Consider the following 27,506-nt stretch of genomic DNA (forward strand, 5'->3'; position numbering starts at 1 on the left):
TTGAATGTCAAGTGCACTTTAATGGGCCCCTTAGCCTTCAAATGCGGTCCTCATTGAACCTGGGGTGCCTCTTCTCCACACTGCCAGCTGCACAGGAAGTGGGGTGGCCAGAGGGAGGGCACGTGGAGTGGCTCATTCTCCTGTTCTGAAGGGTCTTAGGTGATGCTGGGCCACAACTGCGTGCCTCTCCCCACAGCCCCCATCCCACTTCTAGAGACACCTGGGCCTTTAGCACAGGAAGCTCGCTTCAAACCAGGCACCAGCTCCTGCTTCAAATGGGGCAGGGGCAATGGTGAGGCAGACGGGGCAGCAGCCTGCTCCTGGCGGGGAGAGGGCTGGGCAGACCCTGGAAGCTGGCTGGCCCTTTCCATCAGGCCCAGAGGAGGTGGTGGCTGAAGTAGTGAGGTTCAGCCTGGTGAGGCTGGAGGGATGGTCCCGCTTGACACCCCCTCCCCCAGCCATGGGTCACCAGTCCCGCTCAGCTGGTTCTCGGTAGGGCAGGCCTAAGAGCCTGAAGACATCCTTCTCGGTGGGGGTGGGCAGCACCCGGCCAAGCCCCACCTTGAGGCCATGGGTGTCCCGGACCACAGCCGTGCTGAGGGCATGCTCCGACAGGCTCATGCCCTTGGTCTTGGCCAGCGCCCGCATGGAGCGGTTGAAGTGGGCAGAGCCGGTGAAGTAGAGCAGGGCGCAGGCAAACTCGCTGTAGGGAACGACGATAATGTCCAGGCGTCGGTGCCGCCTCCCTGGCCCTGGGAGCTGGCACACGCCCAGGTACTTCTGCTGCTGGCCGTGCTGCTCCTGGCTCACCAAGTCATCCGTCAGGAACCCTGGCCCAACACAGAAGGGCTGCTGGGAGGCCGAGAGCCAGGCCCTGGGTCAGCCCCACCTCCCAGGCCTGTCCCCATCATCCCGGGGTCCTCTATTCCCAGCTCGTCACTGGTCTGCTGGATGACCTTGCCCTCTCTGGGCCTGTGTCCTTCTCTGTAAAAGAGCAATTCCTCCCCACCTGCCCTCTGGCGGCACAGAAACATCGGCCGAGACACTTGGCTGCTGGTGTAACTGAGCACCTCTCGGGAGGCGTGGGGAACTGAGGCATCTCTTCTCGGAAGTGGCTCTGGCCACGAGAGAGCATCCGTCCCCTGCTTCTGGCCTGGAGATTAGGAGGCTGTCCCCTCCTGGGCACCACCCTGCCCGTGCCCACCTGCTCACCCAGAGGTAGGGCTTATACCTCGTTGCCGGAGGCTGTCCAGGAGGCGGCTGAAGATGCCTTGGTGAGACCGGCCGTCCGGGTGGGTGAGCAGCACGTCCACATCACCGCAGGTTGCCCTTCCCCGTCGGTACGAACCACAGGCCACGCACAGCAGCCCGGGGTTGAAGGCTTGAGCTGCTTCCCGGACCTGAGCAAGGGCAGCAAGGGGGTGAGGGAGGTGGGCCTCAAGCCCTGAGGGGAGCTCCTCTCCACGGCAGCACGGGGGCTCCCCTGACCTGGGGGCCTGCATGCTGCCCTTGTGTCCCCAGCCAGTCCCTGGATCCGTGACCCCAGCTGAGGGAAGGAGCCCCAAGACACAGAGGGCAGAGCTCTACCCTGGGGAGTGGCCGTTCCCTGGCTTCACTAGGAAAGAGAAGAAAGCATGCTCACACCACTGGGGCTGGCAGAGGGGAGGCAGGAGAAGGGGTGCTTGGATCTGAGGGTAGGTATCCATCTTTCTCATCGGAGCTCCTTGAGAGCAGAGGCATACCTTCTCTGGGCTTCTGCCCAACCCACATGCCCAGGTCTGTGAGACTCCACGTGGGACAAAGGGCAGGTGCCATGAAGCCCTCAGCCAGGTCTCGGCAGCCCCTAGTTTCTTGGGATTTGGAGCCAAAGTCCGAGTGTGTGAGTTGAGGCTCGAGGCCTGAGCAGGTGGCTGGCAGGGCGCCCTGGGCCCAGGCTGGTGGGGAGACGGAGCCCAGAAATATAACTGAGCACGTTGGAAAGGGAAGGAGAGAGAGCAAAGTGGGAGGCAATTCTGAGCCAATGTCCACATCCTTACGTGGAGGACTGGGGCTCTTGGGGAGGGCACGGAGCCGGAGGAGACTGTCTACTGAAGGATCACTGCACACTAACAGGGATAAGCCCATCAGCCCCACCCCAGAACCGCTGAGGTCTTTCCTATGCAGATGGCCTCCCTGTCTCCACCCTGGGACTCAGAGATTGCCGGGTACCTCGGTACCTCGATCCTCCTGACAGGCAGGCTCTGCTAATCCCTTCAACTCCCTTCTTGAGCCTCCCAAGAGGATGGGAGGAGGCCAGGATGAGTAAGCCCATCAAAACCTCCTAAGGCTGGAGCCTGTAAGTGGGGAGAGTGGGCCAGGTGGGGAGCCACCTCTGTTCCAGAGGGTCGGGCTGGAGCCTTGCTGGGACATTCTCCAGGCCCAGATACCGTGGCTGAGTGGCAGGTCGTCACTAGCCCTAAGGCCGGGTGATGGGTGGACAAAGGGGCTTGCCTGTCCATTCCATACTGCCTCATAGTCATGTGGCCCAGAGCAGAGCTGGAGGCTGATTGCAGCTGAGCTCGGCCCACGTCCCCCTATCAGAGTCCCAGCCCAAAGTGAGCAAACCAGCCCCTAATCTGAACGCCAACTCTGATACATCTAACCCTAAGTGTACCCTCGTCTCCCTCTAACCGAGGTTTTATATGAAATTAATCCCTAACCCAACTCTAAAGCAAATCCTAATCTTGGCCAAACCTGATTTCTAGGACAACCACAAACCTTAACTGAAAGCATCCGACACTAAGAAAACCATACTCTTAATTCAGGCCTAACCTGAACTCAACTCCTGACCCAGCTTTTCTCTAAATCTAAACCTAATCCTATGGGCACTGTGCTTCCACATCAGCACTAATCCCACCCCTGAGCCAGCCTCAGGAGGGGTACAGAGGGCATGTATGTGGAGAGAGATGTAAAATTTTGTACATTTTAAAAAAGTGTGGATAGCAAGGGTCCATGGCTTTCATTAGGTTCTCAAAGAACTTTGTGAATCAAAACAATGTTAGGAACCTCTGCCCTGATCCACCCTAACCTAGCCCAGTTCAAATCCCAATACCCTCAAGGAGTTGGTTTTTTTGTTGTTTTTTGTTTTTTGTTTTGTCTTTCTAGGGCTGCACCCATGGCACATGGAGGTTCCCAGGCTAGGGATCAAATTGGAGCTATAGCTGCTGGCCTACACCATTGCCATAGCAACACAGGGTCCAAACTGCATCTGCAACCTATACCACAGCTCATGGCAACGCCGGTTCCTTAACCCACTGAGCAAGGTCAGGGATCGAACCCGCATCCTCATGGTTCCTCGTTGGGTTCATTAACCACTGAGCCATGACAGGAACTCCCCCTCAAGGAGTTGTGATGATAATCTATCTTTAATCTAGCCCTAACATTAACCTAGTTCTAACACCATTCTAGTGCCTAAGCCAGTGCTAACTCTGCCCAACACTGAGAACCCTGGCACAGACAGCCAGTGTTGCACCCTTCCCTACTAAAGCTCCCCGACCGCTCTGAACTTGCTCTTTCCCCACTCCTCCCAAGCGCCGGTGGCCAGTGGCCCACAGCTTCCTCTGCCCTCTGGGCTGCCCTGTTGAGGGATCAAGAGTTCTTGGTTTCAGGCCAGGCCCTGACCTTAGAGTAGGGCCTGGCTGTGCTCACTGCCTGGGACATCTGCTTACTGTCTGCTCGATCTCTGAAGCCTCCTCCCTGGGCATGCGGTCCAGGAAGTCATGGTAATGCTTCAGACCAATGGCCTGCTGGGCAGTCAGAGAGGCTTGGTTTCGGATATCTTCTAGGCTCCGGAAACCCTGAAAAAAGGAAGCCAGATGGGAAGGCTATGAGGATCCAGGACCAATGAAGAGGCAGTGCACGTGCGCGCGCACGCGCACACACACACACACACAAGGCTTCTATCACCCCCAGACTCTAAGAAAGGCCTGAAGCAGGACCAACCCAGGAGCTGGGTCTGTCATCAGTGGGACTTGGGAAAGGCAGGCGGCAGAGAAGATATACCCCAATCCAGCCCGGCCACAATCCTAAAACTGGCTCGTGATTCCAGTGGGCTGGGGGTGATTCTGGGCATGGCTGGGTTTGGGAACCACTGATCTGGATACTCAGCCCTAAGGCCTGGTCTCCTCAGGAGAAACACACTTCTTGTCTCTGGCTACACTACAGATGAAGCCTCAAGGATAACAAGCAACAGGGCAGTTCTTGGAGCCAAGAGAGGGATCAGCATGAGCCCTGGCCCCTTTGAAAAGTGGTTTCCCTACAGTTTGGGTTCATTCTCATCAGAGCATAAGGGTAAGATAAGATATAGCGAAACTGAAGTGGGGGCTGGGACAGCATTTGACCTGATGGTACCACAGCTGGGCAGTCTTGGTTCCAGCTCCCCAGATGTTGGAGAAGAGCTGTAAGACAGGCACGCTTTCGCTGATGTGATCGAGCTTCCTCAGGTGCCCACTCTCCAGAATCTCTAGGATCTTCTCAGCCATCCGCTTTCCAATCCCGGGTATAGCGCAGGCCTCCTAGAGGAAGAGGAGGCAGAGGCAGGAAGGAAGAGTGAGCAGATGGGCGGGTAGAGCCAGTGGGGGAAGCTGACTGCTTTAGCAGGTGTCCTGGATGGCTGGTAACAGGCAGCTGTGTAAAGCTTGGGTGCAGGTGAAGATAAGAAGTTTGGGCGGAGTGGGCTGGACTTGTCTGCTGGTTCCCAAAGGAACAGAGGTCAGCACAGGCAGCAGAGGAAAGGCGGTAATGAGGGACCGAGTCACCATCACCATGGCAACAGTGGAGAGGACATTTACTGACACTTTACCCTGTATCAGAACCTGCACTACAGGGGTCATCTCATGGAGTCCTCATGGGAACAGGTGTTTCTACTATTCTTAGTCCCTTTTTACTGAGGAAACTGATGCTCAGAGGGTTTAAGTAACTTGTCTAGGAGTTCCCGTCGTGGCTCAGTGGTTAACGAATCCGACTAGGAACCATGAGGTTGCGCATTCAATCCCTGCCCTCGCTCAGTGGGTTGAGATTCTGGCATTGCCGTGAGCTGTGGCGTAGGCCGCAAACGCGGCTCGGATCCTGCATTGCTGTGGCTCTGGCATAGGCCAGAGGCTACAGCTCCAATTCAACCCCTAGCCTGGGAACCTCCAAATGCCATGGGAGTGGCCCAAGAAAATGGCAAAAAAAAGGCAAAAAAAAGAGTAATTTGTCTAAAGTCACATAGTTAGTGATTGATGGGAACCAGAATTCAAACTCTGGTGTGTTGGCCTCCAGAGTCTAAACTTTTAAAAAACTTTTTATTATGGAAAAAAATTCCAAAGTAGAGAGACTAGTATAATGGACCCCAAGTTCCCATCACCCAGCTTCTATAATTACCAAGATTTTGCCAATCTGCTTTCATTAAAATTCCTACTTTTTTCCTTTGTGCAAGTCTCAGAATCATAAAATCTTAACCACTCTACCTGATCCCCACTTGTGACTGGTGTCTCCACCAATCTCTGGCCAGTAAAGAGAAGGACCCCTCCCCACCGCCCCACATAACCTTCCCTGGCCCCCAGGTACCTGGTAGGAGGTGACAGGCTTGTGGAAGCTCTTGAGGGCATTGATGGCTTTAGCATAGCCCAGGGCCCTCCACTTGTCTCCCTGAACACTGTAGGCTCTGGCCAGCACTTCCAGCTTCTCTGTGATGTGGGGGTTGTGGTTGGTCGCCTTCTGGCTTGAAGGCTGTGCACAGACCCACTTATCCAGGCCCTTGGGGGCTGGGCTAGGCTCTCCATCTTCCTCAAGGGGGGTGGGGTAGCGGCCGCTGATCAGGGCTTCCAGATCAGCTGCACTAACCTGGGTCTCTTCCCCATCACTGGTGTCACCATCAGAGCCGGGCTTGAGGTAGGAAAGGAGAAGAGACATTAAGTTCAGGCCCTCCTTGAGGAGGGCTCCTCAGAAGTAGGGGTTGAGTTTCCTAGTCAGACCCAAGAATGAAGCTGGTCTTCTGCATCAGATTTGGGTCTCCTTAAATGTGGGGCTGTGTTCCCTTTGGCTCCCCCAGTGTCCAGCCCTAGGATCCTCAGTGGTATGTGGCAGATGTGGCTTGAGCAAATGCAGGAGTGATGAGTGCTGGGAAGAGCTAAGTGGCTTCACAGTGAAGACAGCCTTCCTCTCTCAGAGGGCTGGGAATTTCTGAACAACCACCAGGCTCTCCCTGTTTCTGTGATCTAGTTCCCAGGGGAAGGGAGGCTCCTGACCTGTGCTTGGATGCTCGCGAACTCCTCTGTCCTCTCAGAAGGAGATACAGGTCTGGTGGGAGGAGAGGGAGGAGAGAGGGCTGTCCTGAGCGGAGCCTCATGGGCTCCAGGGGAAGTAGAGGAGTCATTGTCTGCCTTGCTGAGCTGTGCTTGATCCAGGTACCTGCAGGAATGGTGTTGGGAGGTTAAGACACCAAAAGTCTTGCCCTCTCTCTGCTTCCAATCCTTCTCTACTCTGAAATCTTTTTTTAATGTGTCCAATTAAGACAATAAGTTATTTTTAATAACTCAAGAAGAGTGCTCAAGAAAACATTTGAGAAAAGACTAGAACTAGCCCACCTCTCGGGGATGAAGATGCTGAATCCTGCCGTGTCCACCAGCCTTCTCTCCTGCAGGCACAAGCTCAACCAGGAAGATTTCACCAGCTGAGCACCTGGGGGCAGCCTGGGCAGTCTAAGGAGGCGCAGGGCTCGCTCACAGTCCATGCCTTCATCCACCACAATGTGAGTGACCCCCGGGGCCTGAGCAGGGCATAGCTGGCCACCATGCTGGACAATCTGCTTCTCAAAGAGTTCTGCTCGGGCTCGCCCAATGCCAGTGGGCACAACATGTGCCCGCACGGAGCTCAGCCACTCTGTGGAGGGGACATCCAGATGCCTACTGTCATACTTTAGGACATGATCCAAATGAACTCTTCACAGTCCCTTTCCCCTAATCATTTTCCTCCAACCAGACAGCCCACCTTCTGGGGATTCCACCACAAGCATACATTAATTTCCTCATGGGCCATTACTCAGTGGAAGGGGCAAGGATTTTGATATGTCCTGTTCTCTGATGTAACCTGACACAGTGTCTGGTGCATTGTAGGTACCCTATATCACTGCATTTGATCATTTATTCCTTCAACAAATATTAGGATTTCCTGTTGTGGCTCAGTGGTAACAAACCCACCTAGTATCCATGAGGATGCAGGTTCAATCCCTAGGCTTGCTCAGTGGGCTAAGGATCTGGAATTGCTCTGAGCTGTGGCATAGGCCAGCAGGTGTAGTTCCAATTTGACTCCTGTCCTGGGAACTTCCATACGCTGCATGTGCGGCTCTCAAAAAAAAAAAAAAAGAAAGAAAGAAAAAAGAAAAAATATTAGTAGGCACCTGTTATGTATCATGCATGGCAAATCTCTTGCCATTATAAGCCTCACAGTCTAATAATTCCTCTCCCCCAACCCAGGCCACCAGGTAAGCTTTTGCCATCTAGTTGTCAATTTAGCCACAAAATAACTAAATTGTTTGGATCCCCTCCTCTGGCCAGCAGACAATCTCACAGAGAGCACAGGATTCTGCTGGGTCATTTCCTTAGGGACCAGGAAGAATTCTTCTGATTGATGGAGGTCTCAACAAGTTGCCTGTCAAAGACTGGGAACCAAGCCTAGTATGAGGCAGGTACAAACCAACCCGCAGGCTCTGGGACGGCAGAGTCAGCTGTAATATCTGATTCTGGACATGAACTATGTAGGAAGCTTGAGGCTCAAGTACATGAGGGTTCTGAGGGTGGGTCCACTCACCTCCTGCTTCTTCTCCATCTTCCCTCTTGGGAATCTTTGCAAGTGCTTTTGTTGATGGACTGGTATGAATTTTCCTCCGCTTGGGAAATGCCTTCAAGATGCCCCTGGGGTCCATTGAGATATGACTGGATCCTGGTCTTTCTGTTGGAGGGTTGATCAGGGCAGCTGTCATGTCGAAACGCAGAAGTGAGGCTCCACAACCTCTCTGACTGTGAAGGTGGGGTGTGTACTGACTAGGCCTTGGGGGCAGTAGCCTAGTTCCCAAGAGTCTCCCAAAAACCTAAGTGAACTTGGGTGGTTTAGCCTAGCTCTACACTCACTAGCTTTTCAAAGTCAGAGCACTGGGGGAATTGAGGGGAAGAGTGGAACTCTTGGAAGAGCTTTTGAGGGGCGCCAAACAATATCATTTCTCAGGGGGTTGCTCTGAAGATTCAGTGTGCAGCGTCTGCTCTTGCTGCTTCCCACTTCCAAAGGGCTTTACCAAAACGGATGCCAGGCTAGGAATGGACTACATCTTTAGTGAGGTCTTGGACTCCCAAGAGGAGTGAGGACTGGGGAGAACCTGCATATAATCTTTATACCCATCACAGACCCACAGACGAAAAACCGGGGTTGGGGTGGCAGGCGGAGGTTAGAGAGGCTGAGTTGGGGGGAACGCTCTGCACCTGCCCTGGTCTCCAACCAGTCCTCTCGGCACGGGGGCGCACAGGCCCGCAGCTGCGGGGAGATGAACGACTGTAGCAGGTGTGGGGCGCCTTCTGGGACGGGGGCACTCTAGGCCTCACAGCTGGGGGTGGTGAAGACGCCAGCAGGTGTGGGGCACGGCTCCGTACGCAGCTGGCGCGCGCCAGGGACTCCTGGCTGCGGGCCGGGCTGGGGTTCCATTTCCTGGATTCAGTCCAGGATGGGGTCAACTTGGGGCCCGATGGATCACAGGTGGTGGGCATGAGTAAACTACTCACCAGAGCAGCCAATGAGAGCGGATGAAGGGCGCGGGGGTTGGGGGACGGGAGGGGGAGGAAAAAGCAAACGCCCGGAACATCTTCCGGGGTAGCCGGAAGTGGCCTTAGGCGGAACGTTGCCATGGCAGCGGCTAGGCACGCGGCCGGGCGGAGGCAAGATGGCGGTGACCGGCTGGCTGGAGAGTCTCCGAGCGGCCGAGAAGACGGCGCTGTTGCAGGACGGTAACTCGAGGTCCCTCGCGAGCTCCCTTGTCCTTTCCCACAGGGTCTGTGCTGGCGCCTCCGGGAAGGCAGAGCTAGAAGGTCGTGGCCGCCAGCCAGGCCAGGTCCTGCCGAGGAAACTGAGGCCCAGAGAGATGACGTGACTGGGACGCGCGTCTCTGGACACCCCTGGTTTCCTCTATACCACCCTCCTCCGCTCTGAGTTCTGTTACTAGTAATAATAATTTCGTTCACGTTCGTTGTCATTTGCTCTTCACCGCCGTCCGGGGAGGCTGTTAAATTTTCACCCCATTACAGAAGAGGAAACTGAAATCGAAGATTTTAGACCAGCCCAAGTTCCCTCAGTCAGTTAGTGGTACAACGGCATCTTGACGTGGGATTCCATGAACCTCAATGTGGAGCTTCTATTGCTGAAAGCAGCCTACTGTCAGAGAGGCAGTACACCTGGGCTCTAGTTAACGACTCTAGACTCCGTTAATTTAGTGGGCTCTCTTGTCGGCCTCTTTTACTTGTTTGAACCTACTTTCTTCATCTGTAAAATGAGGTGGATGGATTACCTCTGTTACTTCTGAGGTCCTTTACAGCTGTAGTATCATGTTTATAAGTGAGCCTCTAAATTGGGCCCTGGATCTTTAAGGGAGACAAAGTAAGCCCCCACCCTCACTCCGGGGCTGGACTTGGAAGAGGTGGGCACAGGGGTATGGAGTCCTGACTTTCTTTCTCCCATCTTAGGACTGACCAGTGCTTTAGGGTTCCTTCCTGGACCCTCTTGACAGCCAGAATGAATTAGGTCTGAGTTCTTGTAGCTTTCAGGAAACCAGCAGGAACTGACATCCACAGGCAGAGACTAGTGAGGAAAGTGTGGGAACTGAAATCAGCTGGTCATTTGCTCATTGGTTCAGGCAGCATTTAGGGATGCTTTTACTGTGTGTCAAGTTGTGTACTAGAGCAGACAGAAAAAAAAAGGCATGTTGTCCCAGGAGTTCACCGAGTGGTCAGGAAAAAGAAATGTAAATAAATGAGTGTGTGTGTTAAACAGAGATTGGACTCTTCGTAAAATTCTCTGAGCGCACAGAGGTGAAAGTGATTATCTCTTTGAAGGAAAGCCTGACAGAAGAGCTGATGTTTATGGGTCTTAACAGATGAATAGGTGTTTGCTCATAGAGAAAAAGGGATAGTTATCCCAAGAAGAAGGACGCATGTGTGAAGGCACGAGGGTGTGAAAGTATATGGCTGATTACTAGGGGCCTAATAAATGTTTAGTGAGACTGAGGCATTCACCTGGTCAGTCATAATATCCCCTACACTGTGTTAGGTGTTAGGTGCTAGGACGCAAGGGTGAATAAAAGGTCTCTTTTTTCAAGGAGCATTGAGGGGAAATGGTGGAGAATGAAGAAAGATGGCAGGTGAATTGGGGTATGTGATGATTGATCTGCTATGCCAAACTAAAGATTCTGCACGTTATCTCATAGGACAGTGGTTTTGGTTTTTATTGTAAGAAGTACATAATATAAATTGGCCATCTTAACCATTTTTAAGCCTACAGTTCTGTGGCATTAAGTAGATTTACATTGTTGTGCCCCCATCACCACCATACAGCTCTAAACCTTTTTCCATTTTCTTCAGCTGAAACTCTTTGCCCACTAAACACTAACTCCCTGGTCTCACTATCCTCAGCCTCTAGCAATCACCGTTCTACTTTCCATCTTTATGAATTTGATTGTAGCAAGAACCTCATAAGTGGAGTCATACAATATTTGTCCTTATGTGACTGGCTTATTTCATTCAGCGTAATGTCTTCAGGGTTCATCCATGGTGTCAGTTGTGTCAAAATTTCCTCCCTTTTTAAAGCTGAGTAATATTCTTCCATTGTATGTATATCCCACGTTTTGTTTATCCGTTGGTCTGTTGATGGACATTTGGGTTGCTTCCACTCTTAATTGTGAATAATTACTGCTGTGAACAAGGGTGTACAAAAATCTATCTGAGTCCCTGCTTGGTCACAGGGCAGTATTTAAACAAATATTTCATCAGCTAGGATTTTGTTATTTTTTGTTAGTAACATCACAAACCAACATTGTTAGTTTTTTCCCCCCAAACCAAAAACCGCAAAAAAGAAAACAAAAAACCCCCTAAATATGTGGATGTGTCTTGTCAAAGATTTACCCTCCTAATGTGTATGTGGGTGGCTACTGTCTTCCCATCAAGCATCACTTCTATTGGTAATGAGAACCCAGTACACTTTTTCGTGAATAATCTATGTTCATTGTGGAAATATAAAAAAAAGTCACCCGTAATCCTACCACCCAGAGATAATCACAGTTGACATTTCTGCACAGAAACTTATATTTTTCCATGCATACACACTCAAACATATATATTTTTTCTTTCACCAAAATACCATATTAATAGACTTAAATTTTTTTTTTTGTCTTTTGTCTTTTTGTTGTTGTTGTTGTTGTTGCTATTTCTTGGGCCGCTCCCACGGCATATGGAGGTTCCCAGGCTAGGGGTTGAATCGGAGCTGTAGCCACCGGCCTATGCCAGAGCCACAGCAACGTGGGATCCAAGCCGTGTCTGCAACCTACGCCACAGCTCACGGCAACGCCGGATCGTTAACCCACTGAGCAAAGGCAGGGACCGAACCCGCAACCTCATGGTTCCTAGTCGGATTCGTTAACCACTGCGCCACGATGGGAACTCCATAGACTTAAAAATTTTTATATTCACATACATATATACATGTAGAATAAATATATTTTAGGATAAAGTGTAGATAAATATTATATGATTTTGGATAATAAGGGAGATACATGAAAAGTGTGTGGCCCATAGTAAGTACCGTAGCCTGCCTGCACTTACGATTGGACTCCAGGGGAAAAGAGGGTCAGCCAGACACCCTCAGCACCTTGGAACCCATTCCTGACAGGACAACTTCTTCCAGCTCTATGAGCCAAAAAAATTATTAAAGGTGGTGTAACCTAGGGTCCTCCTGAGAGGCCCTGCAAGTCTGAGGGTGAGTTTCCCCAGAATACACCTTAGGAATGACTTGAGGGAACTATGTTTCAGGGGAGTGAATGAACAGGGGAAAGGCTGGGTAGATCGGAGGGATACAGTCTCAAGTTTTGGCTAGTGGCATCTTCAGCTGGTTAAGGGCCTTGAGCTTTATTCATCATGGATACATTGAGTCCCTATCTATTGGACATTGGTCCTCTGTTGTTAGTCTCACTGAGGAGTGCACCTGTATCTACTTACCTATCTGTAAAAATATGGGAAATAAGGGAGTTCCCGTCATGGCTCAGCAGAAACAAATCTAACTAGCATCCATGAGGACGCAGGTTCCATCCCTGGCCTGGGTCAGTGGGTTAAGGATCTGGCATTGGCATGAGCTGTGATGTAGGTTGAAGATGTGGTTCGGGTCTGGCATTGCTGTGACTGTGGCATAGGTCAGCAGCTGTAGCTCTGATTTGACCCTTAGCCTCGGAACCTCCATATGCCATGGGTACAACCCTAAAAAGACCAAAAAAAAAAAAAAAAGGGGGGGGGGGAATTATATAGCCACTTTAAAGAAAAAATGCTTAGGGGAGTTCCCGTTGTGGCACAGTGGTTAACAAATCCAACTAGGAACCATGAGGTTTCGGGTTCGGTCCCTGGCCTTGCTCAGTGGGTTAGGGATCCGGCATTGCCGTGAGCTCTGGTGTACGTTGCAGACGCGGCTCTGATCCTGCATTGCTGTGGCTCTGGTATAGGCCGGTGGCTACAGCTCTGGACCCCTAGCCTGGGAACCTCCATATGCTGAGGGAAGCAGCCCTAGAAAAGGCAAAAAGACAAAAAAAAAAAATTTAGGATTATACTGTATCAGTGGAAGAGCAGGGCTAGGAGACACCCTTAGGTTCTTCCCTTCTTTTAATGAAAGCTGAATCAATATTCATCTGTTCTTTCAATCATTGTTTAGTTGAGCTTCTAAAGTATGCCAAGTGCTGTATTTGGTGTTAGGGAAACCATAGGTGGGGGGATGAAACTCTTATCTTAGTAACAGAAACAGGCAATAATCAAATCACACAAGTAGATATAAAGTCATAACCAAGGTAAATGCCATGAAGAAAACACATGGAGACTAACATCATGTGTCTGTGTGATGGGAATGGCCTGGAGATGTGCAGAAGAGGGCAGAGTGACAGCATGGCTAGCGGCAGGCCTTGGTCAGGGAAACCCAGTTCAAATCCTGAGCACATAGGCTTGGTTTTAGGAACTGGGGAGAGAAAGATAAATACATCTTTCTTGAAATAGATGCTTTAAAAGGCATCATACTATGGAGTTCCCTGGTGGCCTAGTGGTTGAGGATCCAGTGTTGTTACTGCTGTGGTGTGTGTTTGATTCCTGACCCAGGAACTTGTGCATGCTACAGGTGTGGCCAAAAAAAAACTAACAAACCATCATACTATGTGATAAATGCTCCTCTATGTATATGAATAAAGCACTAAGGAGGCGTAAATAAAAAGCAGTGAATTTTGCCAAGGTGGTTGGGGTGATGGTTTATTTAGGAAGAGTTCCTAGTGGAAGTGACATTTGAGCTGGATTTTGAAGGGCAAGGAGGAGTTCCACAGTTGGGGAGAAGTTTGGAGTTATTGCTGGTAGAAGAATTAGCAGAGTGAAGGCATGTTCAGAGGAAGCTTAGAAAAGTAGTTGCCCCAGGACGTGTCTTAAGGTAGCGGTGGGCAATGGTTGACAAGTTCCTGGGAGGCTCTGGAAGTTCCCAGGCTAGGGGTCAAATTGGAACTGTAGCAGCCAACCTGCACCACAGCCACAGCAACGCGGGGTCAGAGCTGCATCTGCGACCTACACCACAGCTCACAGCAACACCAGATCCTTAACTTACTGAGCAAGGCCAGGGATTGAACCTGCGTCCTCACCATACTAGTCAGGTTCATTACCACTGAGCCACAGCAGGAACTTCTGGGAAGGTTTTTTTGGGCCATTTCTTGGGCCACCCCTGTGGCATATGGAGGTTCCCAGGCTAGGGCTCCAATCAGAGCTGTAGCTGCTGGCCTACGCCAGAGCCAGAGCAATGCAGGATCAGAGCTGCGTCTGCAACGTACACCAGAGCTCACGGCAACACCGGATCCCTAACCCACTGAGCAAGGCCAGGGATTGAACCTGCAACCTCATCGTTCCTAGTCGGATTCGTTAACCACTGAGCCACGACGGGAACTCCTGGGAAGGTTTTTTAATACCCCCAAGGCTGTTAATGTTTCCTAGGTAGAGCCCTTGATTTGCAAGGCCCAAGGCAAGAGGAGGCTGGGGGTAAGGCATTCTCTCCTTTGTATCTAGGGAGAAGGAAGGTGCACTATTTGTTCCCAGATGGGAAGGAAATGGCGGAAGAATATGATGAGAAGACAAGTGAACTACTCGGTAAGTGACAGGGGCCCCAGCGGGCCCTTAGGAATATTTGGGGTGACCTAAGCAGAGGTAAACACACCTGCTGAGGCTTCAGGGCAGAGCCCAGCACCACATGTGGAAGCTCAGGGACACTGAGGCCCTTGAGGCAAGATTGTTCGAGAATAGGCTGGACATTAGAGATGGGAGTGGCATCCATTTGATCAGTAAACCTCACTCCCACCCCAGACAAATGAGAGAGAGAGAAATTCTTCTAAGGTGGGAACTGGGATGTAGAGAAACCATTGGGAAAAAGCTTTACAGAGAAGGTGGAATTGGAAGTAAGGGCAGGCTTTTCCTGAAGTTTTTTTTTTTTTTTTCCTATCTTTTTGCCATTTCTAGGGCTGCTCCTGCAGCATATGGAGGTTCCCAGGCTAGGGGTCCAGTTGGAGCTGTAGCCACCGGCCTACGCCAGAGCCACAGCAACACGGGATCCGAGCCACGTCTGCAACCTACACCGCAGCTCATGGCAACGCCGGATTCTTAACCCACTGAGCAAGGCCAGGGACCGAACCCGAAACCTCATGGTTCCTAGTCGGATTCGTTAACCACCGCGCCACGACGGGAACTCCTCCCTGAGGTTTTTTCACTTGTTTTTCGTTTTGTTTTCTGAAGCCACATGAGGAACAAGCAAGTGTAAGAGGCAGGAGCTTCTGACTTTGCCTCCAAGGTGGCTCTATTAAATAGTCCCTCATCTTGGAGAATGTTGGGAGTAGTAGACATGGTGATTTTGCAGCATTGTCACTTTCATTCCTGTTGCCCTTTTTCTCTAAGGATAGGGTCATGAATTAGGGGCTCCAGCTTGGATTTCTGGAAATCATTTGATTTGTCCGTTCTCCGTTCTCAGGTATACACGTCAGCATTAACCAACCTCCCAGAGCTAGTGGCTGGTCCTTTGACCCAGGCAGGGCCTGAGGTTGTCAGCAGTGGGAGTTGGTCTCTTTATTAAGTTTCACCTGAAATGCTAAGACCAATGATGGAATCATGGACTGGGTTATTTTCTTGTCATTATTCTTGACTTTAATTTCTTCCTGGGCCTGATCGACAGGTAGTATTGGCGAGGGAATTTCTTTTTCCCTTTTTCTGACAGCTCATAAATGTCTGGAACCGACAACACAGATTACACTGGTTTGCATTCTCTTAGTCTCCAGTCTTAAAATGTGTGTCCTGCGCATGTTCAGTTGCAGAGTGGAGTGTTGATCCCTCCTTATTATGAGCTGCTTGGGCTCCAGTCCCAATTGGTTTAGTCCAGTGCTATTAAAAATCTTGATGTGTTTAGCATATGACACTGATTTGGTGGAAACCAATACAGTAGTAATATTCTCACAATGGATTGTAATTTATAGCGCTCCCGCGGGGTGACAGCCTTGGAATGTCTAAAAGGGGCGAGCTTATGAAAGCAGAGGTCACGTGGGCTGACCACCACCATCACCACACCAGGGACGAGCCACAGCTCCTCTCTCCCAGCCCCACTTCTCTTCTCCACACAGAGCAAATAAAACAGCTATTGCTGCTGTGGTTGTAAAAGCACAAACAAATAAAACCCTGGCCTCTTAGTTGTGCTTGGACATGAAATTAAAATGAAAAAACAAGTCCAGTTTCCTGCATTTGTAGCATCCCACATGAACCTGTCACTTTCCCTCATGGCAGGCGGAGCACAGACAGTGGCCTCCAAACTCCTTTTTCTTAAAAGCAGAAGTGGAGATTCACAGGAGAACATTGTTTGGCTAAAATTTACCTAATATAATGATTTTTTTTTTTTTTGGTCTTTTTGCCATTTCTTTGGGCCGCTCCCGCGGCATATGGAGGTTCCCAGGCCAGGGGTCTAATCGGAGCTGTAGCCGCCAGCCTAAGTCAGAGCCACAGCAACGTGGGATCCGAGCCTCGTCTGCAACCTACACCACAGCTCACGGCAACGCCGGATCGTTAACCCATTGAGCAGGGGCAGGGACCGAACCCGAAACCTCATGGTTCCTAGTCAGATTCGTCAACCACTGCGCCACGACGGGAACTCCATATAATGATATTAATACTAGGACTTTTATCGGTTGTCATGCTAAGTGCTTTATATGAATCATCCTCATTACAGCCTGATATGGTAGGTACTATTGTCTTTATTTATTTATTTATTTTTGCTTTTTGGGGCCACACCAGTGGCATATGGATGTTCCCAGGCTAGGAGTCAAATCAGAGCTACAGCTGCTGACCTACGCCGGAGCCGCAGCAATGTAGGATCCAAGCCTCGTCTGTGACCTGCACCACAGTTCATGGTAATGCTGGATCCTTAACCCACTGAGCAAGGCCAGGGATCAAACCCGCAACCTCATGGTTACTAGTTGGATTAATTTCTGCTGAGCCACAATGGAACTCCTGTTGTCTTTATTTTATAATAGAAAAGATGGAAGCTTCAAGAGGTTACACACTTGCTCAGAATCATGTAGCTATTTAGTTACAGAGCTACGATTTAAGTAAGCCTAGGTCTGTCTGATTAAGAGCCTATGCTTTAATCCACAGCAGCATGCTGTTGGGAGTTGAGAATATTTAATCCTGTTTGCTTTTTTTACTACATTTTGTTTTCCCCAGAATGACCCAAGTAGTGGCCAGTGAGAGCAGGACAGAAATTGGCAGCAAGGAACACCTCACTCAAACCCCTGGGCCCTTTGAACAGCTGATCTCTTTCTTTCTTTTTTTTTTTGTCTTTTTTTTTTTTGTTGTTGTTGTTGTTATTGTTGTTGTTGTTGCTATTTCTTGGGCCACTCCCTCGGCATATGGAGGTTCCCAGGCTAGGGGTTGAATCGGAGCTGTAGCCGCCGGCCTACGCCAGAGCCACAGCAACACAGGATCCGAGCCGCGTCTGCAACCTACACCACAGCTCACGGCAACGCCGGATCGTTAACCCACTGAGCAAGGGCAGGGACCGAACCCGCAACCTCATGGTTCCTAGTCAGATTCGTTAACCACTGCGCCACGACGGGAACTCCTGATCTCTTTCTTATACGTCTCCAACCACCCCACCCTACTCCACCCCACCCCCACCAGCTTGCAAAATACTCTTCATTTTTAAATTTTAAGTATAAATAATTCCAGGGCCTAAGCTGACTTTCACTTGGGCGTTCTATGAAGCAAAATATGGACAGGGTTTTTGTGGTTGTAAATGGGAATAATTTCCATTTTTTCAGCTAATTATACGAATTGGATAATTGACCAAACTGTTTTTCTGTCCAAAAAACCCAGAAAGTAATTTATGGAGAGAATTGCCAATCGTACATCTGTCTGGGTCGGAGCTCTTCCAGTTGGTGTTAATAAGCATAGTAGTGTCATATTTTTTTTTTCGTACCCTCTCAATGCTATTCATTCCCACCCCCCACAACGAATGCTGTATGTGTATTCATAGAGGAAAAAAACTGAAGGGCCCCGTAACAATGATCGGAACTTCAAACCAGCCCCAGAAGAACACAGCATGTCCAGGGGGGCAGAGGCTGAAGGGCAGGCCATCCCCCAGCGATTACATTCGGATTACCGGCTTAATCTGCTTTGGTATTTGACCGCCAGCCTAACCACCCCAGGCTGCATTTGGAGGATATTGAGCACTTTCATCCCCAAGCACTTCACCGGCTTTATAAATGACCCACTCGATTCCCTTCAGCCTCCTCAGGGATGGGACGTGGCAGCTGTTTAATAGCCACATAGCAATGTTGCAGTGTTTTAGGGCAGAAAAGAAGAATCCTGCATCCAGTTTAAGCTGCAGGGAGTATTTAGGAAAGGGGAATGTAATTATCCACATTGGAAGTGGGCCAGGGCTTGGAGCTCTGGGGAGAGAGGCCTTCAGGACCTCTACTTTCCAGCCCACCTGAAAGATGGGGCCTCCTTTCAGCAGTCTGGAACATCAGCCTGCTTCCTGCTGACTTAGGAAAAAGGCCCCAGGCGCTGCCTCCTTTATATATTCCTCTTTACAGGGTCATTGAAAGTCTCCTTTCCAAGGACTGGCCCTGGCTCAGCCGGGAAGATATGACAGCATCCCGGGGAGCTGCCTTGCACACACCAGTTTGGGTTTAACATATAATCAAATCACAGTGACAGCAGGTGGAAACAGTCTTCTGTTGCTGCAGGAGCTGTCCTTGAGTTCAGGAACAAAGACAGGACAAGAAAGACAAGACAGTGTGTATTTGCATGTGTGCATTCTTGCCCATGTCCATGGGAGAAATAACAAAGATTTCACCAAAATCACTTACTGGATCTTACGTCATAAGGGAATGAGTAGGGAGACTGACTTTGTGTTCTAACAAATTAATCCCGAGGTTTTTGGTTTGTTTTTAAAGTGAAACAGCCAAGGGTCCAAGTTTCTGTGATCTGAGTGGCTTTTAAGGACAACAGTAGGGAAATCGGTAGCTGACTTTCCTCCTCCTTAGGGACTTACTCCTTGGAAAGGTTTCTGTTCAAAACTCAACATTCCTTGGATAAAAGAGTAGACAGGAAGCTGTGGGGTGGGAATTTCCTCTCTTGGCCACACTGGCATGTGCTTCAGGACACACAGTTTAACCAGGCCACCCCGATCACAGGAGCCCCATACAGTGGGGTGTTTTTCATAAATTACATTTTCAAATAATCAAAACTTTTCCTTTGAAGGCTGAAATATAACAAAGAAATAGAGCTACTTAAAAAAAAAGTGAACCTTTCTAAATATCATATGCTTATTGACTGTATGTGGAATACAAGTTAGGCTTTTATTAATGATTTATATTCTTTTGTTTTTTCTTTTTTTCTTTTTTTTTTTTTAATTTTTGCTTTTTAGGGCCATACCCGCGGCATGTGGAATTTCCCAGGCTGTGGGGTCAAATCAGAGTTATAGCTGCCAGCCTACACCACAGCCACGGCAATGCACGATCTGAGCCGCATCTTCGACCTACACCTGATCTAACACCAGATCCTTAACCCACTCACTGAGTGAGGCCAGCATTCGAATCTGCATCCTCACGGATACTAGTCGGATTCGTTTCTGCCGTGCCACAACGGGAACTCCTGATGCTTCATATTCTGGTTGTAGACTTAGGAGACCTGAATTTTAGCTGTGGCTTTTGCAAGTTAGTTTATCTCTCTGAGCCTTGGTAGTTCTTCACACTCTCCCCTGGGGAGGTGGCGAGGACTGAAGGCGAGCAGGCAGGGAGGGAATGCCGTCTCTCACGCGAAAAATACAGGTATTGGACAAGATGCTTTCTAAAGGAGCTTGATGACTGTGTTCTGTTACACCACAGTCCCATCAGGGTCTGAGTCTGCTTGTGTGCCCTCACACCAAACTGTCCCACATGCCGCTTAGTTCTAACACTGCCCTCAGTGTGAACTGGCCCATGGGGCTGTTTTTAGTATCCTGGGAAAAAATTAATTACCTGCTTTATTCTGCACATAGCATTTTATACATGTCTGAGTGAGAATCTGGGAGTGATCCTTCCTCCAGTACAGAGCAAGATACATGGATTGAGTCACCATAAGCCACTGCTTAGAGGCATCTGTCACTTCTGAATTTGCAACTGTGACAGGGCCCCAGAAGGCTGGCTTCCAGTTAAGCGAGGTATTACGTGAGTAGATTTGGATGTACTCCTGGTCACAGTCCATTCACTTAAGAGAGTACAAGTATTTGTGAGGGAAAAAAAAGTTGCCTATAAAGCATATTTCCAAGTTTTACTCTTCCTTATTAGTTTTCATTATAAACTTGGAAATGTGTTTCTGGGGAGAGTTTTTGGCCCTGAGACATAATAAAATCACACTGCAGAATGCAACAGACCTTATAAAAGCACATATTCAAGGGAAAATTCTAATTTTACAGCACACTTTTGTGTTCAGCTTGTGTGCCTTACTTAGAGCAGTGAGGGTGTTTGGGTTTGGCACAGCTGCTCAGAAGGTCTCAAAGAAACCCATCCTGAGAATTGCAATGCCGCTTTCACCACCCCATCGCCAGCCCAGAAAAAGGAGCAACTGCGATAGGATGCCAGGCGCTTTCTGAGTTGTTTAGCTCCTCACAGCAGCTTCAGGACGGCAGCTGGCCTGGAGCGACGCTGGGGCTGCCAGGCTGGAAGCCCCCCTGTGCTGTGGGGAGGGAAGGAACAGGAGGGTCGCGCTTGGGAAAGGCCCCTGCGGCCCTGGGCGTGTTGACAGCGGTCACCGTGATGGTGCTGAGCGGGTTCCTGAGCATCTCGGCAGGGGCCTTTAGGTAATGTCTACTGAACTCATCTTTTCTCTTAGAATTTCCATAAGGCATGTGACTTTGCTGGGAAAAAAAAAAATCTTTCGCAAACATCTGGGTTGTAGGGAGTTCCTTGTGGTACAGAGGGTTAAGGATCCAGCATTGTCACTGCTGTGGCACAGGTTCGATCCCCACTCTAGGAATTTCTACATGCTGCAAGCGCAGCCAAAAAAGCAAAACAAAAAACATCTGGGTTATAAAATAGAAATTATTCGCATTATAAAAGGATGATTCCATGCTACAAAAAGTTTACATTAGATCTCTCATAAGTAATGCATTTAAAAGATGGCATGTGCCTAAAATTTCCTGTAAATACAGCTCTGGGGCTATTTTAAGGCAGGTACATCTGAAATGAGTGAATGTCTATATTTGGATTTTCTGAGTCATGAGACAGATCTGCTTATCAGCTTTTACCCTCTGATTTCATTTTTCCTTTGCACGTTTTTTTTTTTAGAGGGAAAACTGTCAGCTCACAGTTTTGGGGATCCACATTTTCTGTTACCAGTAGCTACCCTTTTCATAACCTTCACATCTTCCCTGTGCTTGAAGTCACACCTGGGGGTGTCTGAACTCTGCTTAGCACCTTGCAGAGTTTTGTTCCAATTCCTTTCATCTGCACACCCCAATTCCTTTTGATAGGGGTTTTACAAGTTTTCTAATATTGAAATGTTCTCCTGAGATTTCAGAGGTAGTGAGGTCCCTGCTCAGATGGACAAAGCTAGTGTGAAGGCCTGCAGCTCCTACTTTTATCCTGATCTGGTTACCTGATATATATGTCAGTGATTCAGCAGAAAAGAGCAGGGCCCTGTTCTTCCCTCTAATCCACTGCTTCCTTCTCTCCCCAGTGAGGAAGTGGCGTGTGAAGAGTGCCCTGGGAGCCTTGGGCCAGTGGCAGATTGAGGTGGGAGAGCCAGCAATCCCAGGAGCAGGGAGCCTGGGGCCTGAACTCATCACAGAAAGCAATGCCAACGTATGTGTCTCAGGTGTCTTGGGAAGGCTGTGGGAAGTGGGCCGCTGGTTCTCAAGGACAGGCACCATCTCTTGTTTACCTCTTCATCTCCAGTGTGCCCACCTGGACAGTGCTCTAGAAGTGTTTGCTTGAATAAATACCCAAAGGGTTTTGGCTTGATCGTCCCAGGGCGAGGGCTTCAGACTTAGGATGTCACGGTAATAGCATCGGAGGGGAGCTGGGGAGAGGAGCTGAGGGTCTCCCATTGTGTGCCAGGTTGAGCTTGGTGGAGGGGGAGCCGTCCCTTCCTGCCCCTCTCTGGGAACAGTCCTTGATTTGGATTTGGCTTTTGCAGCCCATCTTCATGCGCAAGGACACCAAGATGAGTTTCCAGTGGCGAATTCGAAACCTCCCATACCCTAAGGATGTCTACAGTGTCTCTGTGGACCAGGAGGAGCGCTGTGTCGTCGTCAGAACAACCAACAAAAAGTAAGTGGTGTGATGGGCACCTGCCTGCTTGGGTATGAGCATGTGGTGGTGGGGGTTGACCCGGGTTAGAGCTCAGACTGCTCCCTACCCTGGGGGGCAGAGAAACCTCCTCTTCTACCTCAGCGAGGCAGGAGGGCTGCAGAAAAGCCCTACGGTAGGCTAAATGCTGAAGGGCTTTCGCTCTGCAGGACCAGCTTGAATGTTACAATCCAGTCCATCAGGGATTTGAACAAGAGTGTCTCGCCCAGTACTTGGCACGTATTGGGGCTCAGTAAATATGTGCTGAATAATGAGGGCATGAGGGAATCACCTGGCCAGTGACTTGTGATCTTGGGTGGTTCTGCTGTAAGGTTACTATGACCTTGACCTCTGGCTGGATCCAGTCTGTGATGAAGCTGGCCTAGTAACATCACTGTCAGAGCTGGCAGGGAGCCATGGCTTAGAAGGCACACCTATCTGTCTGCAGTGGCAGTTATAGAACTTGAAAGTACTGGTGTGAGAACAGAAAACCTGATCCCTCCCTGGACTAAGAGACAGTGGGCAGGTGCTTGGCCTTGTGAAAGTCTCTTGCTTAAAGTCTCTTGCATTATGTTTCAAAAGGGATACTCAACTTCTTTCGCTCCTCTTTTCATGGTCTGTTGGGAGGACAAAATATGGGGATGAGGGGACAGAAGGTGACGAAGGTGGAGATCTGATCCTGGCAGGGCTGCTTCTGGGCTGATCATCTCGAACTGCATTGATCTCTTGTGGGTTTCTGGAGCTCTAGGTCACAGGAGAAGAGCCCTGTAACCACTTGGTCCTAACCTGGGCCAGATTGCAGGGATTGAGGGATTGCAGTATAGGACCAACTCTCATAAAACAGATTTGCGGCATTGAGATGCAAGGGTTTATGAGTTGCGGGTCCACATTCCGTGAAGGCACTCAGCATGTCTCTTGGGGTGCTAAGCTTAGGCCAGAGGTGCCCCCGTCTATCCACTGATTTATAAGCAGTGAGGAGGACCCAGCTATTTGTCCATCTTATCCAGTGGTGTGGCGCTAGCCTCTCCTCCCATCTCCCTCAGATCCATGATGTCCAAGGGGAAGCAGCATGGCTCCCAGGCTCCTCTAGCGCAGCCCTGGAGTCTACCCTCCTCTTATGACGCCCACACCCTGTCACTTTGGCATGGTGAATGAGCCGGGGAGGGGTGGAGATGAATGAATTAATTTCAGGATTATTGCTGTACATGCAGCCAGCAGCCCCTGCAGTGGGCCTTGTCTATAAATATAAAGTCATAATAAGGGTTTGCGTGTATAAAGCACTTTGAGGCCCTCAGATAAAAGGCAGTTTATTCCCGTTATTGTTCTCATCATTAACAGGAGTCAGTGCCTAAAGTGGAATTTAGCAATTTCAGACAACAGAGAAATTGCCTTTAGGAAAACAAACTCCGTGCTTCAGCAAGCATTCCCTGGCGTAAGAGGCCCTGGGTCCAAACTAGGAACAAAAGTGCTTCTGATAGCACTTGAATCTGCAGCCCAGCACTTTGTGGAGCTGGCTGCTGCCTCCCTTTTGTCCCCCAGAGGTCACTGTCGAATACAGATATCAAGCAGAAATGTGATTACTAGGGAGTGGGAGAAGAGAGCCTAGCTAGCTCACTGAAAAATTCATCTGCAGGCAGATCCTCTGGGTCCCATTTCCTGTGCATATCCAGCCATAGGTGGCGCTGTTGGCCAGGCGCTCCGAGGCCAGAGGCCTGCTCCAGCGCCCAAGGCAAAGGGGGAGACATTTTTTAACTGATGGGTGAGGCCAGGTGGGATGGGAGCAGTGCCCTGGGGTGGCGGGGGGGACTGGTCCAGGGTTGGAGCCCCACAGAGGAGAGAGGAGTATGTGAGTACCCGCTTGAGAGCTCACCCTGAGATCTTGGGTCCCGTGGCCCAGCCTGGCTCAGCCCCAGTCTTCCTCAGGATCCTCGGCTGGGCGGAGGGTGAGAGGCTGCCAAATCCTTAACTAGCTCCTTCCTGAGTCTCATGGCATTTTTATCTTATACCTAGAGTAGTAAAATGCCCTACACCTTTACTGCCCCTAAGTGAACAGAATGCAATGACTATCCCTTTGGGCAGTGTTTAACTTTTTCAAGATGCTTTATTTATTTATTTATTTATTTTTGTTGTTGTTGTTGATCAAAATGCTTTAAAAATCTGTTTTCTGATGATTATACCTTCCAGTGGTGGACAGGGTATGTATTTTTACTCTTGTGCTATATATTGATGATTATGTAACTGTATCTATAAAGTCAGCACAGTGAACTGACTTGCTGAAGGGACAATAATAAAATAACTTCACTAACATAAAGTTAGTAATAGTTTCAGTGCCCAGGCCTCTGCAGTTTCCACCACACTGTGCCTTTTCTGATTGACATCCTTCACCTAGAGGTTCCATATCTGCCCAGGTTCTCATGTTCTGAAATGTAGTTACTAATAGAAGCCAGAGTTCCTTTGCTGTACCTGTCTTGTCCCAGATAGCTGGGGTGGCCATTTTTCTTAAAGGAATTGACTCCAGTGTATCATGTCCTTGGCCTCAGGTAATAGCGAGGGACCAGTCACGAAAGGAAGAAAGTGTTGCTTTTCCAGGATCCCATCATAGTACCATCTGCTCCCCGTAAGAGTGCTGTACAGAAAGTAGGCTCTTAGCCTCAGCCTAGAAGCTGGCAGCTGCAAGTGGAATGAGCTAGGGGGTGAGCTGGGGGTGTGGGGTAGGAAGATGTCAGCTTAAAGCTGGCCTCTGCCATGTATTAACCGTACATTTGGGGCAGGGCTTCCTCACCTCTCGCAGGAAAATGCTCATACACATGTCATAGATTGTTTGGGGAATTTGGTAAAATTGTATATTTACAAACACCCAGCACAATGGCCAGCCTGAAGCAGGCCCTCAACAATTCTTTGGAATTTGGAACCTGAAAAGAGCTTGGCTGATTTGACATCAGTGATGATTGCTAACACTGTGGAAGTGTTAATAGGCGTCGCTAGAAAAAAGAATTCTGTGGTCAAATAAGTTTAGGAAACTCTGGCTTAAACAAGTTTCTCTTTGGTAGGACTTGTGAGAGCCTTGAGTTATGTGAATGTGCATCTTGACACTCTAGAAGGGGCTACCATAGGCAGAGATGACCAGTATGTCTGGAGTGTTGACGTTTAAGAAAGAAGATTTGCCTACTGATTTTTTTAAGGGACAGACTGTCTAGAGGCTTCTCTAGAGCACTCCGGCCGAGCTTGTGTTTGGGTGTGCAGAGCACCTGCTGGAAGTCTGCGGGGCATGGCCCACGTGACTCCACAGCCACCCTGCTTCTACCTTCAGCCTCCTCCAGAGTTTTTTCTGAAGGCCTGGTGGCTCGTGCCCTTTCTCAGGTCATTGCAGTGGAGAATGGGTTGGGAAGGGACTGGAGAAGTGGGAAAGGGAGATAGCAGAAAGAGAGCGATGAGTGTAGGTAGTGTGTCACTTCTGAAATAGCCCAAGTAAAGGAGCTGTCCTTTTGGCACAGGTTGGGGAGAGGTAGAGTTGGCCTGTTCTGGTCCCTTTGACAGTGACTTAAAGTCCATCTAGGGCAGCCCCCTTATTTGAGAAAGGAATTTGAATGAAGGAACTGAGGCCCAGAAGTTAAGTAGCCTGCCCAGAGTCACAGGGAAGGGCCAGGAGGACGCCTGAGAGCCTTTGCTTCCACAGACATCTTTTGAACATTTTTACATTCAGAAAGGAAAACCACTGTGTATTAGAGGGAGTGCCCAGGGGACCCGCAGGGTGGCTGGATCTGGGGGAGGCCACCCTCCATAGCCACACCATGCTTGGACAGGTACAGGGAACCTAGACCAGGTGGTCTGTTTCTCTGAGGTTAGAAAGCAGAGAGGAGGGGCCAGAAGATTGGGGGGATTATTGCTGTGATAAGGGCCTCTCCATTTACTTGTTTTGTGGCTTGGGCAAGATACCTGACTTTTCTGTGTCTCAGCTTCCTCTTCTGTAAAAGAGGACAGCAGAAGTAACCAACCTGAGGGGGTTATTTTGAGGATTCAATGTGTGTTGGCACAGGATAAGTATTCGTAAATGTTACCTTTCACCACGTGGCTCAGACTGAGGATGGTGAAGGGAGGTGAGAATGGGGGTTGCTGTGCATCAGCGAAAAGCCTGGGAACCCCACCACTATAAGGGCTTAGCTTTTAGCAGAAACACAGAGTCTCCTCAGGCAGCGATGGGGCCTTGTTTCTTCTTCATCCTTAAATCCCCACCTCATAGCTCAAGATCTGGGACACAGTTAATGCCTGAGGAATGTTTGCTGCCTACCTAGGCTGCCTGAGGCTCAGCATTCAGGACTTTTACAGAAGCGTGGTGGGGCCCTCTTTAGTCCAGGTGCTGGTGAGAAAGTCAAGTGTGGTTCCTCTCAGGGCAAAGCCCAAGGCCAGGGCTAGAGATAAAGGGGCGGGCTTGCTTCCTGAGGAGAGAAAGCAGATGCCCCATCCTCCGTTGAAGACTGCCCATCAGGAGCCCTTGAAGAATATTGTCTAACCCCAACCAGTAAACTAAATCCATTAAAACCGACTCAGAACACAGCTGAGCCTCCAGACCTACTCTGCCTCCGCTCCCCCTGCCTCGTGAAAGGTGATGGGGGCAGAACAGGGAAGGTGGGGCAACCAACGCAACTCAAGTTCCCTTTGATCTTGTCATCGCTGTTGAGGCCAAGTCCTGGGACTCTCTTTGCAGTCCCACCACCCTCCCCTGGGGCATGTGGCTTGACAGGGCCCCTTTGAGGGTGCAGAGGTGTGTCCCTGTCTGCCCTCTCCGACACACAGCCAGGTAGGCAGAAAGGAGGGTGTCCCCCCCCCCCAAACTCGTTCCCCACAGCGAGGCCTTACACAGTCTCTGTAGGTTAGGCTGAGCTGTGCTTGCCAGGCTGCTTTTCTCCTGGTTTGGCTTCTTATGTATATTTGCAGGGAAGATGTTAACACTTCCTAACAAGCCTTTGTGTTCATCTAATCTCTGCTGTTTAACCTTTGACTCCCCCTCTATTATCAGTGTCTGCCACCTTTGCTGGCCAGACCTAGGGCCCCAGGAAGAGCCCTCAGCCTGGGCTGGCTAGGAAGAGGATGAGGCCGACATTCCACCCAGGTTTGCAGGCAGATGGATCGCCTTTCCCTGGGGCAGAGCTTTGGAAAATAAAGCAAACTTGTGGTGCCATTAGGATCCCCCAGCCCCCACTCCTTTTGAACTGTCAGCCTTTAAGTAAACATTCTTTTCCTGCCATGGGTCCCAGCACCTTGGCGGGGAGTGGGGAACCTGGGAGGAGAGGGGCCCTCGGAGCCTCCACTAAACTGAGGGATTTGGGCAGGAAGAGCAGGGCAGAAGTACTGCATTGATGTC

At 49.9% G+C, this 27,506-nt stretch overlaps 2 protein-coding genes across 6 annotated transcripts in view; one reads left to right on the plus strand and one right to left on the minus strand.

Annotated features, from left to right (window-relative positions):
• POLL (DNA polymerase lambda) lies at window positions 1-9,518 on the minus strand. 5 transcript variants are annotated; one of them, XM_047760418.1, is made up of 9 exons: window positions 8,793-9,518; window positions 7,831-7,971; window positions 6,609-6,903; window positions 6,270-6,432; window positions 5,590-5,907; window positions 4,380-4,553; window positions 3,708-3,836; window positions 1,232-1,400; window positions 1-830 (listed from the first exon to the last, which is right to left on the minus strand). In XM_047760418.1, exons 2-9 carry the CDS (start codon window positions 7,943-7,945, stop codon window positions 466-468), a joined length of 1,728 nt encoding a protein of 575 aa, XP_047616374.1. In that variant the 5' UTR covers window positions 7,946-7,971; window positions 8,793-9,518; the 3' UTR covers window positions 1-465. The 5 variants fall into 5 exon arrangements, with proteins under 5 accessions (XP_047616374.1, XP_047616375.1, XP_047616373.1 ...); XM_047760419.1 differs by having other exon boundaries at window positions 5,866-5,907; window positions 7,831-7,995; window positions 8,793-9,517; XM_047760417.1 differs by having other exon boundaries at window positions 7,831-7,995; window positions 8,793-9,517.
• DPCD (deleted in primary ciliary dyskinesia homolog (mouse)) overlaps window positions 8,912-27,506 on the plus strand; it is a 20,605-nt gene continuing 2,010 nt past the window's right edge. Inside the window, exons 1-3 of the mRNA XM_047760422.1 lie at window positions 8,912-9,014; window positions 21,534-21,658; window positions 21,993-22,126. Of these exons, the coding sequence (XP_047616378.1) occupies window positions 8,951-9,014; window positions 21,534-21,658; window positions 21,993-22,126 (323 nt within the window). The 5' untranslated portion in view covers window positions 8,912-8,950. The remainder of the gene's footprint in view (window positions 9,015-21,533; window positions 21,659-21,992; window positions 22,127-27,506) is intronic.

Source organism: Phacochoerus africanus, chromosome 15 (genome assembly GCF_016906955.1).
Source record: "Phacochoerus africanus isolate WHEZ1 chromosome 15, ROS_Pafr_v1, whole genome shotgun sequence".
NCBI lineage: Eukaryota > Metazoa > Chordata > Mammalia > Artiodactyla > Suidae > Phacochoerus > Phacochoerus africanus.